The 20,889-nt window shown below is 37.1% G+C and overlaps 2 protein-coding genes across 5 annotated transcripts in view; one reads left to right on the top strand and one right to left on the bottom strand.

The window, feature by feature from the left end:
• The first annotated feature begins 517 nt into the window (after positions 1 to 517).
• Positions 518 to 13,977, top strand: FBXL21 (Putative F-box/LRR-repeat protein 21). Of its 4 annotated transcripts, none has more exons than XM_019642171.1 (8): positions 518 to 653; positions 1,002 to 1,056; positions 2,664 to 2,822; positions 4,178 to 4,273; positions 6,479 to 6,833; positions 7,379 to 7,501; positions 11,532 to 11,703; positions 12,091 to 13,977. In XM_019642171.1, exons 4-8 carry the CDS (start codon positions 4,191 to 4,193, stop codon positions 12,732 to 12,734), a joined length of 1,377 nt encoding a protein of 458 aa, XP_019497716.1. In that variant the 5' UTR covers positions 518 to 653; positions 1,002 to 1,056; positions 2,664 to 2,822; positions 4,178 to 4,190; the 3' UTR covers positions 12,735 to 13,977. The 4 variants fall into 4 exon arrangements, with proteins under 4 accessions (XP_019497716.1, XP_019497719.1, XP_019497717.1 ...); XM_019642172.1 differs by lacking the exon at positions 518 to 653 and adding an exon at positions 666 to 774; XM_019642174.1 differs by lacking the exon at positions 4,178 to 4,273.
• Positions 13,978 to 17,657: 3,680 nt separating this feature from the next.
• The window catches only part of LECT2 (leukocyte cell derived chemotaxin 2), an 8,302-nt gene continuing 5,070 nt past the window's right edge, over positions 17,658 to 20,889 (bottom strand). Inside the window, exon 4 of the mRNA XM_019642237.1 lies at positions 17,658 to 18,124. Within this exon, the coding sequence (XP_019497782.1) occupies positions 17,958 to 18,124 (167 nt within the window). The 3' untranslated portion in view covers positions 17,658 to 17,957. The remainder of the gene's footprint in view (positions 18,125 to 20,889) is intronic.

The raw sequence follows: 20,889 nt of genomic DNA, 5'->3' as shown, positions 1-20,889 counted from the left end.
TGTGTATGTATTGAAGGTCTGGCAGTTTGCACAACGAACAGTGGTTATCTCCAGGGAATGAGATGTGGCCCAGGACAGGGAGGTGCTATATACTTATTTAACACTGAGCTGTTATCACTTCTGATATTTTAAGTATGTATACATAAATAAAATATTAATATATAATATTAATACTTAAAGTATACACATACACACACACACACATATATATATATATATATATATATATTTCAAGTATTTATATATGAATATTATTAAAGGGCTGCACTTTCCGGGGAGGTTAAGTTCTAGAAACTGGAACTGTTCATTCACGGCCGTTTGGAGAAGTTGGCCATCTATTTTACAAAGCACGGGGTCACAGCAAATGAGTTGAAAACCCATAGGTAGAAAACCTTCCACTTGCCCCCTAAGGGCCTCCAGAGCAGGTGAGAGCTGGCGCACACGGGCCTCCCGCGAAAAGTGGAGCTGCGCGCATGCGTGGCGGCCTGGGGCGGGGCCGGGGGCGAGGCGCGCCCGACGGGCGCTCGCGGACCTCCGGTCTTGGTCGCCGGCCGCGCACAGCCAGCTGCAGGAGCGCATACTGGGCTGGTCGGCTCCTGCCGCCGCAGCCCGGCCCGCGAACGCCGGGGCACGAACGGAAATACTGTTGAAAGGTAGCCTGTCCTTCTGGGGGTCGCGGTGGTCTTCGAAGAGTGAGCTTCAGCTGGCTTGGAGGAAGCCGCGGGCCGGAACCCGGGTCCTGCCTCGGGCGAGTGGTGATTTGGGGACGCGCAGGTGCCCGCGGGCAAGGCGCCCTCTCTGGGACCGAGGAGGCGTGAGGTGGTGGTGGGGGTGGATCCCCGAGGAGCGACCCCAGCCCCGGCTGGAGGCCGGAGCCGGCTTGGAACACTCCCCCCGTCACGCATACCTGAGGCCGAGCTTGATTTGTTCCGAGGTGGGTGGTCTGTGAGTTTTACAGCCTCGGTACGTCTCTTGCTCCTTCCGTGGCGGTTTTTCTGCAGGGTTTGTGCGGAACCCCGGGCCCCTGAATTCAGACGTCTTGCTCATCTTTGGAGGGTGAGTTAAAAGATTGCCTGCGTCCGACCCTCTCTCTCAGACGTGCATTCGGGGATGTTTGGCGTAGGTGCCCTTGTTGGAAATGCTAAGGGATGACTGAGCCACGCGGTCGCCTTAGCGCGACCCCATGAAGTGCCCTAGTTGACGGGAGGCTGGTGTCAGAGTTTATGTTCCCCAAAAAGAAATGAGCGTCCAAGAGAAAAGGAGACGCCAGCCTTGCCTGCGAGTTGGAAACATCTACGCGCTTTAAGGTGCGTTGGTTTTGCCTTTGGCACGCGTGCCCACAAACTTGCCCCCAAATATTAAGTGGAATAAATTATAATGATTTTCTCCCAGAAAAAGATTGCAAAACGGGTTATTGTTAGATTCCTTGGAATACCCTTCACTCAGGCGGGACTCCCCATTTCAGAAGGCTTCGCTGCAGGGGACCTGGCTTGGGGACCTGGCCCCCCATTCTCTCCCAGAGCCCAGGAGGTGAGGCAAACAGCTGCCATTCGGGGATTTTAACGGACGGCCCAGTTCTGGTTCTGTGTAAACGCTCCCTTGCATCTCAAGAGATGCTTTGAATCTACATATATTCTGAAAACTTCAGTTTTTCATGAGTCATGTAAAAGCAAACATACCTATTCTAAAATTCAAAGATTTTTAAAAACTAAGTATATCAGTATCATAGACTTTTGAGAAAGTATAGAAAATTGCTAAATGAAGGGTAAAATGCGAGAACACCAAAAAGCTGGCAAACACTGCTTTAGGAAAGATTTGTTTTGACATAAATTCTTGTTCTCTTTTGGCCTGTCGACACGTGGGTGATATCATTTGACTTGCACATTTTTAAAACAAATTGTAGATTTTAGGTTTAGGAGGGAACGTAGAGGTAATGTGGGTGGCAAAGAACATAAACGTTTTTTGCCACATTCCTTAAAATTATGTTTTGTCCTCTGCTTGGGTTATATTTAATGGGAAGAGGTAGAGTAGAAAGCTGTGTGTTTTGGAGCTGTATTTTGGGACCAAATCCTCAGCTTTCCTGTCCAGGCCACACCTCCCTTGTCATTTCACTGATAGCTGGGATTTCAAGTCCTGTAACGAGATCATCAGTCTGTGGTGGCAGCAATCTGATTTCTCAGTGTGCCACTTTAGAAAGTAGCTTAAATACAGGCCATTTGCTAATTACTTCCCGTTCATTTTCAGCTTGCTGCTTCCAAGAAACTTGTCTAGCTTTTTAGATAGTTTTGAATCTTTATTCTGTTATCTGTGGCATTTACGCACTATTTCCAGTGTTGTGACAGTCGAAAACTTGAAAGTTTTCTTTTAGCCAGTCTGGAAGAGCCTGGTGATGGTGCAGAAGACAGTTGCTTCCATTGCTGCCACCAGCTTGGCTTTGGATATTTAGTTTTTCGTCTAATCTGTCTTTGATTGCCTTTCCCTCAAGAATGTTTTGGGAGATTTCTTACTTTTAGAGGATCCAATTCACATGGTCACCTGATCCACCAAATTAGTAAACATATCAAAAAAAGGAAATTGGGTTAGGGTGGTTAGCGAAGCCACGAAGTGGACTTCGAGTCATTATATTCTTTTCCAAATGCTAACAAACCTGTTTTGTGCTCCAGAATTGCGCTAAAGATCACTGTCAAGCTTGCGCACCTCTCCCTTTTTGGAAACATGGCTTATCACTTGATGGGATCCTGTATTCTGGTTTTGTCTTCTGTCAACCTTCACAATTTCAGATAGTGACTCTGAAACAGCAATCAAGTCCCTTCAGCAACCAGGTAAATAATACGTCTGATCCTAAAGACTCCAGCAAACTGATCTGAGATAGGTATTTGCATCCTGTCTTCTCACGGGTCTTAGGCAGTGATTCCCTATTCATATACCCTTAGCAGATGACTTCATTATTGTTTAGCGTCAAGAATGGCCTGTAAACCCAAAATTAGCCAGATTGATAACTCAGTAGAAAAGTTTCTGCAGTAAATGAAGTTGTGTGTCATCTGATGAGGGGAATAAATACAAGTCACTCGACTTGTCTTTCTCTTATTTGTGGTGTTCCTCTAAAACGTGTGCCTGAAAGCTCCTTTCTGCCTACTTCTGGAGCAGACTGTAAAGGAGAGAGCCAACCTTGCTATTGTCTGGAAAATCATGGTGTGGATAATAGTATAGAACAGACGGCAGTGGGGGGAAATCGTATTGTGGATTCGGTGTCTAATACATTCTCCCTGTCTGTTTTCCAAAGCTCTCTATTTTATTAGTAAAATTCAGAGGTTGAGAGCAGGCAGGTGGTAGGCAGTAGAGATTTAAGAGATTTTAGTTGATAAATAGATTGCCTCTCCCACCTCCTCTGTGTAGTTTAGAAGGCTTACAGAAGTAGTAGAATGCATTTATTTATTTTTGTACTTTATGATGTTTATTCATGATGCCAAGGCAGTGAGTTTTACCCTGGCATAGACCAGTTACTATTTTCTTTCATGTCCATAAACTGCTCCCAACTCTGACAAGTCACTGTGCCTAAAATTGGCCAACCACAAAGAGAATATGACTGAATAAATTAAGTAGGACTGAATCAACTATATCTGTCAGTGTAAGTGAAAAATTTAAAAACCACAGAAGCATATGTTCTGTTAACAGCAGACTAGTCAAACAAATTATATTTATATGGAAATGATAAATAATAAACGTTATGTCTGCTTATTTAATTATAACTGTAGTGGTATTATGTGCTGCTAAAAACTGGAACTGAATGATTTACACAGCCTATAAATAAATAAATGTCATCATAGACTACCTTAAATTTTTTGTAGTATCTCTCCATACATATTCATTAAAATGTGCGTTTTTGGAGCCCTTTGACTGTTTGATCCTACTACCGCCTTCTATTTTAATAGAGCTTCATGTATAACTCCTGGCAAGTGTTGCAATATTTCCACTAATCAGGCTAGTTTTTCTTTCTTTTTTTTTTTAAATGGACAAGTTTCATCTGGGTAGAAAAAAAGTAGTCTGGAAACCAATAATTTCCTAACAAAAACTTTCAATGTATACAATAATATATACATATCCTAAGCTTTAAAATTATTGGAATTTTATTTATACATTCTGATGAATGTGTTTTTGTGGTATTTTGCCGAGCTAGGAAGTGAAATCAAATGGATGTTGGTGAGTACCCCATGGCAGCAGTTACTTCATTTCGTTCATTCAGAGTGAACTGTAACTTGGAAGCCTTCTTTAGGTAAGAAAGTTGGTAGTTTGAAAAAGAAATGATCAATTTTTAAAAATGATCATATATGTTTAGGCCAGAATTTTTATATCATCATTTTCAAGCTAAGAAAGATCAACTTGTCTTGCATTCTAAAATATAGTTTACTGATGCTCATTGCTATAAAATTATTTTTTGTAAAATTAATGGTCTCTGGATGAGTTTTATGCTCTGAAAACTAGTGTACACAAGGAAAAAGAAAGTTTAAATGTTTAAATGTTATTTTTAATGGAATTATTGGCACATAATATCCTTTAGTTACTTATGGTGATTCTGTCAGTGAATCACAATTTGGCAATTTAATGTTTTTACTAAATAAACAATTTTAACAATCAGTTGATAGTACCATCAGATTTAATATATAGCAGATTCTTTGTTTGGAATTGCAAGACAGTTTTCTAACCTGGCATTTGGTTGAAGCCTTTGTTTTATTTTTGGCTTCATTATTTTTCTAGTGAAGTTATACTTGGGATAACTTTTTTGTAATACCTTAGTGAAATTTTAATTTTCCATTCGGTAGGCTACCAGATAAAACAATTACAAGCAAAACGTCAATAAAAGTGCTCCACATCAGAGTTTAGAATCCAGTGTCTATTCCTTCACCTTCCCTGGGCTATATATCACATTTCATTTTAGGGAATTAGCATTAAAGAATAGATCAGCCCTTTCAAAATAGCATATGCTTTAAACTGTTGACGTCAGCAGTTTCATATATTCTGCATTGTATTGCTGGACCGCTTGTCAGTCATGCAAGTAATTTTAGTCAGATTAAAATTACTTAGTAACTCTTTTGCCCGATGCTTGAGATAGAGCTTTGCAGCTGTTTGTACTTTCCATTTCCGTTTTCCAAACCCTAAGGATGACCTTTCATTTTGTTCAGTGACTAGGTCAGTCCTGCTTCTGGGATCCAACTGTGTTGCGGTTAAGAAATGTTTCACATCAGACAGAGTGACTCACAAGACAGAGATATTTACATATTAAATAAATATTTCATTAGATTTAAAGGTATGTTTCAGTTATGACACTGAATCTTCTACATATCCACTCCTAGCATTCAAGGGTGAAAAGAGAATTAGTCAACCACAGTTAAATAAAGTTCAGAACTACTCTTAACCATTATTTTGCCCCTCAAATAATTGTATACTTAAAATACTTTGGAGTCTTAGGTAAAATATATGTACCAGATAACTCAGTATACTTGGGTATATCTGTACCTGAAATTTGTTGGAACTTAATTGTGCCGCAAGTTGACTAATACTTGGAGATTCGTAGTTTCTTTTTGTTGGGGAAGAATGCTATCTCTGTTGCTGTTTTACATTGGCTGGTGAGAGTCAGGTGTGTTACTTACACAGACTTTGTTCCTGCCATATCCTATTTTTCTAGAGCTCCTGTGACTTGGGTATCATTTGAAAATTGTAACAGACCTTTTGAATTTTTGTTGGAATTGCAATTCAACTTCATGAAATTTGTTCAGAAAAGTGCACTGGACAATTTACAATAATGACAACTGCAACATTGATTGAGCATTGACACTGTGTGCTGGCTCTTAAGATACTTTAATCCTCACAACAGCCTTATGAGATGGTACCGCTGTGCTCCCTGCTTTTCACATGAAGAAACTGAGGCTTAAATTAATTTTCTCGGACAAGATCACATGGTTAGTCAATGGCAGAGCTGGGACTTATTCAGACCTGTGCTTTTAATTATGTGTTACAGTCTCCCAGGCCCTCCAGGAGTTCTTAACACAGTTGCAATGTGATGCTTCCTTCTTTGTAGGAGATGGTAAGAACACAGTAATTGGCCAGGAATAAACCTGGGACGTGCACAGCTTTCTTGGACATTTCCTCTTGGAAGCTTCTTCAACTACCAGCTCCCACATACAAACTCAATTACATACCATTGCCTTATTTTTCCACTCTAGCTTGTCCCAATTTCAGACATGGCGTTTATCAACTGTATTTCACCATTGGACCAAGCTCTTTGAAAACAAGTTACTTCTTACTTATCTCTGTATCGCCAGTACCTAGCAGTACCTATCATTGCATAAAAGTGGAAGATGACTTTCTAAATTCTCTTAAACTGTTTTTTGTTTTCTAATATTGTTATTCTATACAATTAGTGCATATACATGATGGAAATGGGGGAAAATGATCACTTAACATTTTTTAATTTTTACAGAATGAAGAGGAACAATTTATCTGTTGTGAATAAATTTGCCCAGTCTTCACCAACAGTGAAACAGCCCAAACTTGGGTTCTACTCTTCTGTCAACCAGACTGTTCTCCTAGACTGGGGGAGTTTGCCTCACCATGTAGTATTACACATTTTTCAGTATCTTCCTTTAATAGATCGGGCCCGGGCATCTTCTGTATGTAGGAGATGGAATGAAGTTTTTCATATTCCTGACCTTTGGAGAAAGTTTGAATTTGAACTGAACCAACCAGCTACTTCATATTTTAAGTCCACTCATCCTGATCTCATTCAGCAGATCATTAAAAAGCATGCTGCCCACCTCCAGTATGTCAGCTTTAAGGTAAGAAAAATAAGCATGAGATAGGAACCATGACTTATATTTTAACAACATTTTTGTATCTCTAGATCCGTATATTGAAGCAGTCAGTGAATTTTGCAGAGATTTTATCCCAAACAATTTCCTGTCTTTCTGTAGTAATTTGCAGAGATAGAGATGGAGAACTTGAGCCAGAACGAATAACTTAAATTTCCGTTTTCTTCATCTGAATGCTCTTATTGGGTTGTCAGAAAAGTCGTGACGTGTTTTTTCTGTTTTTCATTGCAAAAATGTGTCATGACTTTCCCAGCAACCCAATATTAAAATTCAGGTAACTGTAAAAGATTTGAAAGTATGAAGTGCTTAGAAAGTTAATTTGCTACCATGTCTATTTCTCCCTGTTTTATCTGAGACATTTTGTATAAGGAAAAAATACTAAAATATAGCTTGAAGGGGGAAATACGGTTTTGTAGTTGAATTCTACAATATAATATGACAAGTAATTATATTGCCAGTAACTTTCTGATAAGTTACCTCCATGAAATTAACATTTTAAATTGTCTGTCTAGGTTGATAGCAGTACTGAATCAGCGGAAGCTGCCTGTGATATACTTTCTCAGCTGGTCAATTGTTCTATCCAGACCTTGGGCTTGATTTCAACGGCCAAGCCAAGTTTTATGAATATGTCAAAGGTAAAGATGCTATGCTTTTTTTGGTGAACAATGTACTGAAAATTCTTAAATACGCCAAACTAGCACAAAGGATTCTTTTCCTAAAAACAGACTATATCCTACTTGTATTCAAAGAATTATTTAAAGCCATTTTTGGTTGACTAGCATTTATTTTTGCTGAAATAGCTTATACATGGTTTCATTCTTTAGATATATTTAGTAATTTTAGTAATTGTTTCCCAGTAAATATCATTAATACAGAATTTACATGTTGCATAACTTTCAAGTGCCAGTTGCCTTGCATATAGGGTGTGTAGGGCCAGTAATGGGTGTCTTTTCTGTAATTCTATAGTCTCTCCACTGGAGGTGAAACAACGTAATATTTAACTAAATGAACTATATTAGTTAGGATGATATAGTAAAAATTCCAAAACAAGTGGCTTAAAAAACATGACCAAAGTTTATTTCTCTTACATTAAAGAAACCCCTAGATGAGACAGTCCATAGCTGATATAAAGTTGTTTGGAACCCAGGCTTCCTCCAGGTACTCCATTCTCTCCAAGGCGTCTTCTTCATTTTCAATGTCCAAGATGGCTTTCTGAGATCTAGCCATCATGTCCTTATTCTAGACAGCCGATGGAAGAAACGGGGAAAGAAGGGTATGGCCTCTTCTTTTGAAGGAGACTAGCCATAAGTAGCACGTAATGCTTCTCTTTGTCTTAGCCCTGTGGCCACACCAGATTCCTGGGAGGCTAGGAGTGTTTTAGCTGGATGGCAATGGGCTTAACTAAATATTGAGACTAGATTACCAAAGAAGAAAGGATGAATGATTGTTAGGAAGCAACCAGCAGTCTCTGCCACAGAAACTAATAACTGTCTTCATTCAGGCTTCAGCGTGAATGCCGTCTCCTCAGGCCTTCCATGACCACTTTTGCTAAAACAGCTCCCACTCCTCCAGTTACTCTCTCCTGTATTACAATATTTTAGTTTCTTTATATAATTCATCAGTACTTGAAATTACTATATTTCTTTTTTTTTTTTTAAGATTTTTTATTGGGGAATTGGGGGGATGGGAACAGTGCTGGGGAATTGGGGGAAGGGGAACAGACAAGTTGCTGTCGTTTTGTTCTTCAATCTAGTTGTGGAGGATGTTGCTTCGCTGGCCCAAGTTGGCACCATCATTGCGCTCTTCTCTGGCGAGGCAGATCAGTCTCTGGCTTCTGGACGGCCGCTCACTGCGGCTGCTGGCCGCTCACGCTGGCTGCTGGCCGCTCACGCTGGCTGCTGGCTACACATGGTAGCCCATGGCAACTCACTGCAGCAGGGGTTGCAGCCCACGCCGTCGCCGGCGACTCATGGCAGCCCAGCTCCAGGTTGAGCTGTTGTTCAGCATCTTAGCTGTGGAGGGCAGTGTCACTGGCCCTCATATGTGGGATCCGAACCGGGGCCCTCTGGCATCCCAAGCCAGTTCTTAACCATCGCGCCACTCGGCCGGCCCATAATTACTGTATTTCTTTAACCTGTTTATTCTCTTCTCCCCAGACCAAATCATAAACTCCTTGAAGGCAGGGGTTCTATTTTGTTTACTTACCATTATAAACCCAGAATTAGAATAGTGCCTGATATGTATTATAATGAGCACTAAATTATGGTTGTCAGTAAAACTGGCTAATGGAAACCTTCCTGTAGAAGAGGCTAGAGGAATAGGAGCATCTTTCTCTCATAAACTGGGTCATGGCTGTCTGTTAGCAGGCATTTCTGCTATCCTGTTTATCTTTTCAAGAGACGGGCTGAAAAAAATGGGTCATTTGGGGATTACAGTAATATAAGTAATCAGATGAAAACTTACTACTTCTAAATAGTTACTTCCTTGTTTATGAACTATGGAATCAGATGAGCCTGAAATTCTTAGATTCTAAGCTCTCTCTACTGTTGCACATCAGCTTCCAGGGCCAGGTTCTCGGTTAGCTGATGCAGTCACCAGAGTGAGGCACTGGCGATGAGCAGGCTGCCTTTCAAACTCTGCCTCCACAGGAAAATGAGCTGTGTGGCTTCTGGCAAAGTTGTGGATTTCTCTGAGCCTCGGTTTTTTTTTCATTTGTAAACTAACGGAAATTAAAAGTACAGCATTTTGCTAGGTATACATAGTGCTAAACGAATATATTGTTACTATAATAAAATATGTACACGTTTCCTCTGCTATCCGAAAGCAGAGTGTTCCTGTAAAACCTTTTGGAAGCAGAAATGGTGTAAAGCAAAGAAGCAGTTATTTTTGGGCACATTGTATTAATGGATACACAAAACAAATTGAGATGAAGCTCAATCTGAGGTGAAGCTGTGCTCACAGACACAGCTCACAGCTTTGGCAGCTTACTGCTGAGAGGCTGAGAGTAGTTCCACCAGAGAAGGAGCTTGATGGGGCCACACTCCCTGCTTGGGTTGTGTGCTCCCTCTATAACGCCTCCCTGCGAAACCAATGCCAAATGTTATTTTTGCTTTCTGCCTTTTTCTTAAAAGCGAAAATCCTCTTTGGATTCCTTTTGGTGAGTGAAAACAGGTGCTAATGTAGGTCTTTTGTAAAAGTGAAGTGGCATAAAGTGAACTTTCAAAAAGCAGGGGATATCTGTACTCTTAATTCTTAACTGTGTCCTTCAGGACTAAAAGAGTCCATTGAGAGTTGATTAAAGGGAAAAGAAACCTTATATTTCTTAAGGAAAAAGAAGGATGTATTTATATTTCTCTAATAGTTTTTGGCACCGTAAAATTTAATAAGGAGGCCTAGCCATCACCATTTAAAAATTTGTGTAAATCAGTTAACAATTAGTTTAAAGCAGTAAGTTTTGTTATAAATGAATTAATATGTATAACCAATTTGGTCATTCTAATAGAAACAATAGAATGTTTGGTCAACTCCAAATTGATTTTGAAAAAGGAAAAATGATCTTGGATGGATTTGGTTTCCAGACTTTCTGTGTCCAAAAATACTGGATCTGAAAACTTTTGAAACTCCACCCCTTTCAAGTTTAAACTATAAATAAGCTTTAGTTTGTTAATTTTCAAAACATAGAAAGTTTTCAAAACATATCTTTGTTTAATTTGCTAGCAAAAGGCATGTCACCAAAGAATATGGCACCATTTATTCATCAACAAATATTTATTTGACCCACTATGTGCCAGGTACTATTTTAGGTGCTGGAAACACAGGAGTAAATAAACAAGATTAAGCATTTAATGTCTTCTAGGGTGGGGTTGAAAAGGTACAGATAGTAAATATTTTAGGCTTTGCAGCTCATACAATTTTGCTGCAACTCTACTGCTGCCATGCTACTGAACTCTAGCACTGTGGTGTGAAAGCAGACATTGAGAATACATAGTTGAAGCAGGTTGGCTACGTTACATACCATCACTTTAATTATGAACACTGAAAGAATTTTTTTTAAGTTTATTGGGGTGACCATTGTTAGCAAAATTACATAAATTTCAGGTGCACAATTCTGTAATACATCTATATATCAACATTGTGTGTTTACCACCCAGAGTCAGTTCTCTTTCCATTACCATATATTTGATGTGAAAGAATTTCATATAATTTTCATGTCACAAAATATTCTTTAAAACATTCTTTTCCACTATTTAAAAATGTAAAAAGCACTCTTAACTCATGAGCCATACAGTAACAGACCATGGACTGGATTTGGCTGGTGGACCATAACTTGCCAACCCCTATTCTAGGAAATAAATATAATTATATCCTTTCAATATTGAGAACTAAATCCTTAAGATTGAAAATAATTGGAAGACACGTTTATGAGATCTTTGAAACTTTTTCCTTTCTTACCATTCCATTTATGAAATATAAAAGCATAAAAAAACTATACTTCTGAAAATTTCTTCTACTGGCTAATGGTGCTAAGGAAAACAGTAATATATTGATTGCATTTACTATGTTATTGTAAGCATATGTTGATATAATAGTTTTAATGAATTATTTGATTGAAGCTGTAGATCTTTAAATAATGTTTTCATGTTTTTTTCCTTATTTCCATGCAAGTCTCATTTTGTGTCAGCACTTACAGTTGTTTTTGTCAACTCAAAATCAATATCTTCGATCAAAATGGAAGACACACCAGTGGATGATCCTTCACTGAAGATTCTCGTGGCCAATAATAGTGACACTTTAAGACTCCTAAAAATGAGTAGCTGTCCTCATGTTTCATCTGATGGTAGGTTATGTTGTTGTTTTTTTTAAAGCTTGTGTGACATTTTTTTATTGTAGCAATAAAAAATTGCTACAATGCAGTTTCTTATTGAAAACTGCATGCTTATGAAACATAATTCGTTAATCTTTTTTCAAAAGAAGTCTTAATCTTGCAGCTAGATATAGTTTAAATTGCTTCTCTTAAGAGTATTTTAGTTATATGTATGTAATTGTAATGTGTATATTATATATATACACATATCTCATATATATCATTATGTATTGGTATCCATCTCCTGAGAAATCAAATGTCTATTTTAGCAAATAATGAATAACTAATACCAAATTTAAATTTACAAATACTGTATTAGTATGATTCTTTTTTCTTAAGAAGTTTTCCCCTCTCCCACAGGAATCCTTTGCGTAGCAGATCACTGTCAGGGCCTTAGAGAACTGGCACTGAATTATTACATGCTAAGTGATGAACTTCTCCTGGCGCTTTCAAGTGAGACTCATGTTAACCTTGAACATCTTCGGATTGATGTTGTGAGTGAAAATCCTGGACAAATTGAATTTCATTCTATTAAAAAACAAAGTTGGGATGCACTTATTAAACACTCCCCTGGAGTTAATGTTGTTATGTACTTCTTTTTATACGAAGAGGAATTTGAGACATTCTTCAAAGAAGAAACCCCTGTTACTCACCTTTATTTTGGCCGTTCAGTAAGCAAAGCAGTTCTAGGACGGATAGGTCTTAACTGTCCACGACTTATCGAGTTAGTGTTATGTGCCAATGGTCTTCAGACTCTTGACGATGAACTTATTTGTATTGCTAAACACTGTAAAAACTTAACAGCCTTGGGCCTCAGTGAATGTGAAGTTAGTTGCAGTGCATTCATCGAGTTTGTAAGACTCTGTGGGAGAAGGTTAACTCAGCTCTCCATCATGGAGGAAGTTTTGATCCCCGATGATGATTATAGCCTAGATGAAATTCACACTGAAGTCTCCAAATACCTGGGAAGAATATGGTTCCCTGATGTCATGCCTATCTGGTAGTTGACTACCAAAGAGTCTTAACTTTTTTTTTTTAATCAGTAAGATTGGCTTCTTTCAGTCTATGCAAATGTAGATTTTTAATATGCATTGCTGTAATATTTTAGGTAAACTGTGTTATTGTTTGAAAAAATATGAGAATTTGAAAAGCTAGAAATTTTCGTAAATAGAGCACAGAGACTTTGTGGTTAGATAGTTGATATGCTAAAAACTACAGATGGTTTCTGGGTAAGTTCCTTAGCCTTCCTTGAAGGTATACTTTGCCTTGCTAAATACATTTACAATATTGAGCTTTAGACGCCTTAAGCTATGCCATTTACAATTTTATATTGTTTTAATTGTTTCTGTTTCATCTTGGTATTAACATACTTTACAAAATATTTAGTATTAAAAACTAAGAGAAAAATCAAAACATAGATGCAGAGGCTGATTTAATTGTACTACACTTTTAGCACTATATATAAGATCTTATTATGATTTAATAAATAACTTTTGATTTCCGGTACACTTGGAATTCTACTCTGTTGTATTAGCTTGGGAGAGAATTGGCATTCAGTTAAAATTAAATAATGCTAATTCATTTTATGGAGATACTGTATTATTAACTGATTAAATACACTACTGAGATTAAAAAAAGTAACTTTTTGAAAGTGTGTTTGGGAGGGAGTCAGTATGTACTGACCTGCTGTGTATCAGAAACAATGTCATATCCTATGCAGAAGTGATCTTACAGTTCAGTCAGTAACACACAAACTCCTTAATGGCTATGTATTGACGTTAGGATGAAGGTATATCTTTAAAATGATCTGCGAAATCTTACAAGGTCTGGCTTCACCCCACTTGGCCCGCATTTCCCTCCCACCAAGCTGCCTCTGGCCCTTCTGCCCCCATTCTGTTTCAGGTCCTTCAGACTGCCATGCACCCCCTAGTCAGAGAGCATCTGTACATATTCTTTTTACTTTGATGACTGTCTTTGCTCCTTCAGATCTTCCCTTTAGCTGTCTCAGGGAAGCCTACGTGACTCTCAGCAGTCTGGGACTTCCCTTTGTGGTGCTTATCACTATTGTCATTCGCCACTTACTTGTATGATTGTTTTATTCTATTGCACTGTAAGCTCCATCAGTTATCAGATTGCTGTTGGGTTTTACTCGCTGCTGTATTCCCAGCATCTAGCATAACATTTAGCATCGTAGGCACTCAATCAATTTTACTTAACTACTTTCTTTTTCAAACTTGTTGCCTTAAATCTTCCCCCCAATATCTTAAATTTCTTTCTAAGAAATCGATTAAACTAAAAAAAACATTGAAATATGTTTATTATTTTCCAGTTTCGAATATTTTTAATTAGAAAAAAATTTTAAATATTCTCACTTAGAATACGTTGTTATTTTTAAGTGGTGATTTTAAAAAAATAGCCATTTTATACCCCTTTATTTAGAGACTGTACTTATGCATACATTCTCACCACTGTACCGCATTCTTTGTCACTGTGAGCTCCGTAAGAGCAGGCATCTCATCTCATCTCACTCACCTTTGAGTTCAAAAGTCTCAAAACAGTGTGTAGTACATTAGTACATACTAAATAAATTCTAGTGGAACTGTTATTACTGATTACAAAATAAAACCAACTTCTTAAGACAGTTATTACTATTGCAGATGACATCATCTATACCTTAAGATTTCAGGGGAGTGCAGAAGCAGTATATAATAGGAAACTTAAAGTCTGATTAGAATAACAGGACAAACGAACATCAGGGAAATGGCATAACTGTGATGGAAGAGTCAAGCTGGCTGGAGATCAGAGTAATACTGACGAGAGAAACCTCCGATCTCAACTGGTGTTAAAGTTCAAAGGGTGCCAAAAAAAATGTATATCCATTTTAAGAAAGGAAAAAACTTAAAATTGTAATAGTATATACCAATAACAAAAGATGAATACAAGTCTTGTGTATACATTTTTTGGGCACCTTCGGCATATGTACTTGAATGATAAGATGATAGAATGCCAGTGGTGTTTGCATTAGAGGATAATGAAGCAAGACAAGGAGGGACTAGAGAAGGGAAGTCAAGGGGGAGTTTGTCCCCACAGCCCATCAGCATAGAGAGAATGAGTACCAGCAGCCTCTTTCACCTCAAATAAGAATTTGCTGCTCTAAACAGTGGTGTTTAGTGGCCCAGTAGTCAGATCTAGTGAACTGAGCACTATAATGACTCTCAGCAAAACTCAGAGTAAAACTGATCAGCTCAGTTAAATGTCCCTGGTTGGTCTAACTTACTGGGTTGATAAACTGAAGAGCCAGCATTTTTTTAACACAGCCAACAAGATGAGGAAATAAAGTATTTCCGATGCTTCATCTAATGAAAATGTTTCCATTCACTTTGGAAGTCCATGAAAAGTACTGTTTACCTAAGATTAGAGGATTCTAGGTAAATGCAAGAGTTCGATATAGGATGATTTTGAACTTTAGGCTTTTAAAAATATTTTAGTAAGCAAACTTGTTCATATTAAAAGTGTCTCTTTGCATGTGTTAAAAGGTTCTGGAAAAGTTAGGGTAATTTTGTGTGCAAAATATAAATGGAGAGAATGGGAGAAAAAGTTCTATTTTAAGATTTACTGAAGAAACACAAAAACAGGATCCTCAAAATTTTGTTTTTCTTTTCTTATAGCCTTGCTGGCCTCATTTGTATTGTACTAAATATTGGGGCGATGGGCCGATTATAAAGTTATTGCTGTCGATATGCCACTAAATGTGATAAATGTTGTCACAAGGATATAAGAATTCTTCCCTTTCAAGGCCTGGCCTCTTAAATTGGCTCTTAGCTAGTGTTTTCATTAAATTACTTCCCTCCAAGAAACTCAACACATTTTTTAAATAAAAATTGATTTTGTTCACATTATTTACAGTCAGTGAACCTAATACTTGACATCAAAAATTATAAGTATATATTATAATCACTTTAAGGAAAAATAATTTACTACTATTCTCTGTCATTTGAACCTTTACAATATTTTAAGCTAAGGGGAACATTTTGACACTCAAACCTAAAAGAAATGGGGGGGGCGGGGGAAAAAAAAAACCACCTCTGATATCATACACCAGAGGGCGCTGTATTCTATTTCTTCCTAAGAAAGAAGTCCTTCAGTCTAAAGTTTGCATTTCCATTCAACAGATGTGAGAGTGCTTGTGGAAGGCTAGGCAGAAGGCAACATTCTTGCTCTACCTTGGGGAAGCTCTCCATTCCAGGTAATGAGTCTGGTTTTTAAAACAATCACTTCAGAAGGTTGATTATTTCGAAGGCTAAGCATATAGTTCGTTGTTCAAGCATTTTAGAGCTCTTTAAAAATTCCCTTTAAAGGCTGTGTGCTATTTCCTTTTTGTGTGTTCTCAGTGGGAGCACAGCCTTTGTCCTTTGAAAACAAATCTAATTTCTGGAAACAACTGAAAGTTATTTGGTACTAAGGAGGTGAATAAGGTAGATGATCAAATCAGACAGTGCTTGTTATTGTTTTCTCTTTTTTAACCAAAAATTAAATTCTTAATTCGCTAGTCTTGTATAAGATGTTATGAAACAGTAGAGGATGGTATCTAACTAGGTATGAGAAATTACTAATTGTGTTGTGTAGAATCTAAACTATCAGAGAACCATCATTAATTAACTGTGTCTTTTTCCTGCACTCAACCTGCAAGCCCTGTTACCTCTATAACATATTCATAATAATAAATACTCATAAATTCACCTCCCAACTGTAAAACTACAGCATTGAGTAACTTACATTTGTCTGTGTGTCCTTCCCTATCCAGTCCTTAGATAACCAATGTTCATTATCATTATTTGTTTTATTTCCTTGTGTGTATGTTTTTATCACATATTTATACATTCCTAAAAATTATGTTTTGGTTTTAATTTTTTTTCGTTTTATAGAAACGTTTTTTTCGTTGTATATGTTTAATCTTTTGGACTATTTTTTTGGCTCAAAATGGTATTGCTGTGATTCATCCACTTTGTTATGTTAGCTGAGGTTCATTTATTACCACTGCTGTATAATATTCTATAATTAACCACAATTTATTTGTCCATCTCACTGTTAATGGGCATTTGAGTTGTTCCAGGTTTTGCTATGGCAAATAGTGATGTTATGAACATTCTTATACATATGTCTTAGTATACAGCTACAGCCGCTTCTCGCCAGTAGTAAAGTTTAATTAATTACATTTTCCTCTAACATATCTACACTAAGAATGGAGTCATTCTGCTGGAGTTTTCTACATTCTAAAAGGATTTAAGCAAAAACTTCATGAAGGAAGTTTCCAGAAAGATGAATTCAACTTATTCATTTTTTACTGATTGACTAAACTCTAAGGAGCCATAATTATTTCTGGTCCTTTGAACATTCGTATGGTCTTATTTCCCCCTTAATACCTGTTGTAAACATAAACAGGAAAAAATAACATAGATATACAATGATATGTAGAAATAAGTAGCTCTGATACGCTTGTGAGGCTAACTGATGGTTCCATGAGATATTTCAGGTTAAGATAGACCTCTTTCTCTTTCTAATACTCCCTGTAATACAATCATACTGAAAGCTAGAATGTTACATATTTTCTTAGACTGCCATCATGTATTACTTAGATCTACCACTCGTATAGTGTGGGAATGTGTGGATATAAAGACCAGCAAATGCTGTCCAATCCATGCAACCAGCTCACATTCCAACCAGTCTGACAAACCTGAGTCTCTTGCTGAAATTCTCCACAACCTTAACTCAAAAGAATCCTCCAGTTTACTCAGTTAATATTTATAAAGTGTGTACGTGTGTCTACCCTTGTACAACACTATTCCTATACCATAAAAACAGCTTCAGGCTTTTTTTTTTCCCCAAGCACAAATCTAGTTTTAGAAACACTAAAAGTACAGTCTGGATCAGTTTGAATTTGTGTGTTTATTTATCCTATATATTTAGGGCTAAGAAACCTTTCAAACAAATACAAACAAAAGGACACCACCCCAGCTCTCATAGGTTGTAGAAAGGTCAGAGAGCCCCGAGAAATGGGTCGACATACTAAAATATCAAAGAGGCAGTGAGCTGAAATCAAAATACTCTTTTCTTCCTTGCATTCATCATGCTGCTGTTTGAATACAAATTTCTTGAAAAGCAGGATGTGCATTCAGGCTTTATGAAGATGGCTTTCTAGCTGGAAGATCTGGTCATCTATCCTCCACTTACAGGTACACAGTGGGATCACTAGAGTCACAGTTTTCAATATGGAGATGGGATTGTATGCCACGATAAACTTCCTGCATGGGCAGTAGAGTTCCAAGTTTTTCTCCCTTATTGATAGAACCATTATGTTTAATTGGCTTAATGTAGAACATTTTCACACAGAAACCTAAAAGAAAAGAAGAAGTAAAATTATTCATTATCTGGGTTTTAGTAGTCTTGAGTCAGAAATTTAAAAAAAATAAGAACAGAAATGGATAAAACAAAACAAAAAGAAAGGAGGGTTGACTGAACTTCATGAGGGAATAGAAGAAAGTGACAAAATCATATCAGAAAAAGACACAAAAATTGCAAGATGCCCAAGGAAGAATAGATTCAAATGAAAATTTCATAAAGGCTTTGAAGGATAGCAGGAAAATACTAGGTAACTGAGAAAATTGACCCAGAACAATGTCAACTCTAAGGCATAGTCTAGTTAAACTGCTAGACTTTAAAGACAAAGAAAAATGGAAATAACTGGCACAAGAATACAAATCTTCCTAAATACCAAAAGAAAAATATTTTTAAATATAGAAGACCCACCAAATGGAGAAATAGTTAATATAATACCATGATTATAACATAAAATAATATGACAGTGTTGAGACCAAATATATGTTATATCTATAAATGTTAACCCACCTATTAAATAGATTTTCTTTTTGCCTTGAAAAGGAAAACCCAATTCTGTGCTGTATACAATAAAATACAGTAATTGAAAAATGCTAAAAATTAAGGGCTGGACTAATATTTGCCAAGAAAATGGAAGCCTAAAGGAAAACAGGGTTATGATTCTGTTACCAGAGTGGAATTCAAGTCAAAAATAACTGAAACAAGACAAAGGAGGACAATTTGTAATGCAAACCCAATGAAGATGCAATAGCTGCAACTATCCATGTGCTAGATAACAGAAGCTATCTATATAAAGCAGAGACTATAGGAGATACAAGGAGAAGTACATAGAAACCCACTAGTAGAATATTTGAACACTTTTATCAGTGAAAATCGGTCAAGTGGACAGAAAACAAGTAATGCTATAGAATTGTTGTCCAACATGGTAGCCACATGTGGCTAGTTAGCAATTAAAATGTAGTAATCAGAATTAGATGTGCTTTAAGTATAAGATGCACACTGGATTTTGAAGACAATACAAAAAAATATATAATGTTAATTTTATATTGTATTTTGAAATAAAAATATTCTAGAGATACTGGGTTATTAAATATATTATTAAAATTAATTTCACCTGTTTCTTTTTACTTTGTGTGACTACTAGAAAATTGAAAATTACTTATGTGGCTTTTATTATATTCATGTTAGATAGTACTGATGATGAAGATCTAAACATCAATGAAATGTGCTTTATGTATTTATATTAAACAGTGTGTGCAAAACCTCTACACTGAAAACTAATACAACTACTTCTAATATAACAATGTAACAATCTAAATACATGAAAGGTATAACATGTTCATTGATTGGTGGACCCATTACTTTTAAGATATCAGTTCTCTATTTGGTCTATAAATGAATACAAATCCAACCAAAATCCCAGGAGGAATGTCAGTGGAAATTGACAAACCAATTCTGTAATTTGGAAATGCAAATGACCAAGAATTGCCAAAGCAGTCTGAAAGAAGAACAACACTGGAAGACATATACAATCAGATATCAAGATGTATTTTAAAGCTATTAAGACAGTGTGGTATTTGTGGAATATTTACAAATGACTGATGAAACACAATAGAAAGACCAAAAACAGACCTACATATATTCAGACCCTGATTTATGACAGAAGATACTGAAGTGCGGTAGGGAAAATCTGATCTTGTCAAGTTAATGGTACTGAATCAATTAGATATCAATATGGTGAAAAAATCCTGACCTGTATCTCATTTCTTACACAATTCCAGATGGATTATAAATCTAAATATGAAAGATGAAGCAGTATGGAAACATAGGGGAAATATCTTTACGATTTCAGGGTAGCAAATATGTCTTAAACAGGTAAAAAATATAATCATAAAGGAAAATACTACTAAATTGGGCTGCATTAAAAAGAATTTTTGTTTATTAAAAGAAACATTAAGAAAGTGAAAAGACAACCCACAAATTGGGCAAAGACATTTACAATATATATAGCTGACAAAGGACTTGTGTGTAGAATATACAAAAAGCTCCTACTTACCAATAAGAAAAAAAGACGGCAAAATACTTGACTAGGCACTTCACACAAGGCAATGTCTTTATCAATCAATATGAAAAGGTGCTCAATTTTATTAGCCATCAGGAAAATGCAAATTAAAGCCATATGAGAGAACACTAACTACATACTCACCAGAATGGCTGAAATGAGAAAGGTAGGTAGATAACACCAAGTATTGTGTGTGGAACAACTGGAACGTTCACACTCCTGGTAGGAGTGTGAGTTGGTACTAATACTTTGGGAAGCTGGCAATATCTGCTAAAGCTAAAGTAACACAAATGCCATGTGAGCCAGCACTTCCTCTCCTACAGCATCAATTCCAAGTATCCAACGGGGGGAATTACCACATGGTGGATTTGTAGATGCACTGGGCCCACGATAAGATGGGTCCTACTGAAAATGACCCTGGAAGCCCCTAGTCTGACTGGTGGACCACAGTGGCCTTTCGAGTCTCCAGGAATTACTGTCAGTTTTGAGTGAGTGATCAATAGTCTCTGAAAAGCCTAGTTATTTCTTCTTCCCCAGTTTACAGTCATTCTGCTAAATCAGCGGTTCTCAACCTGTGGGTCGCGACCCCTTTGGGGGTCGAACGACCCTTTTCACAGGGGTCGCCTAAGACCATCAGAAAACAAAAAGATATTTACATTATGATTCATAACAGTAGCAAAATTACAGTTATAGAGTAGCAA

This window comes from Hipposideros armiger, unplaced genomic scaffold (genome assembly GCF_001890085.2).
Source record: "Hipposideros armiger isolate ML-2016 unplaced genomic scaffold, ASM189008v1 scaffold_66, whole genome shotgun sequence".
Classification (NCBI taxonomy): domain Eukaryota; kingdom Metazoa; phylum Chordata; class Mammalia; order Chiroptera; family Hipposideridae; genus Hipposideros; species Hipposideros armiger.
Note: the sequence above shows the minus strand (reverse complement) of the source record. Positions and strands in the feature narration are given on the sequence as shown.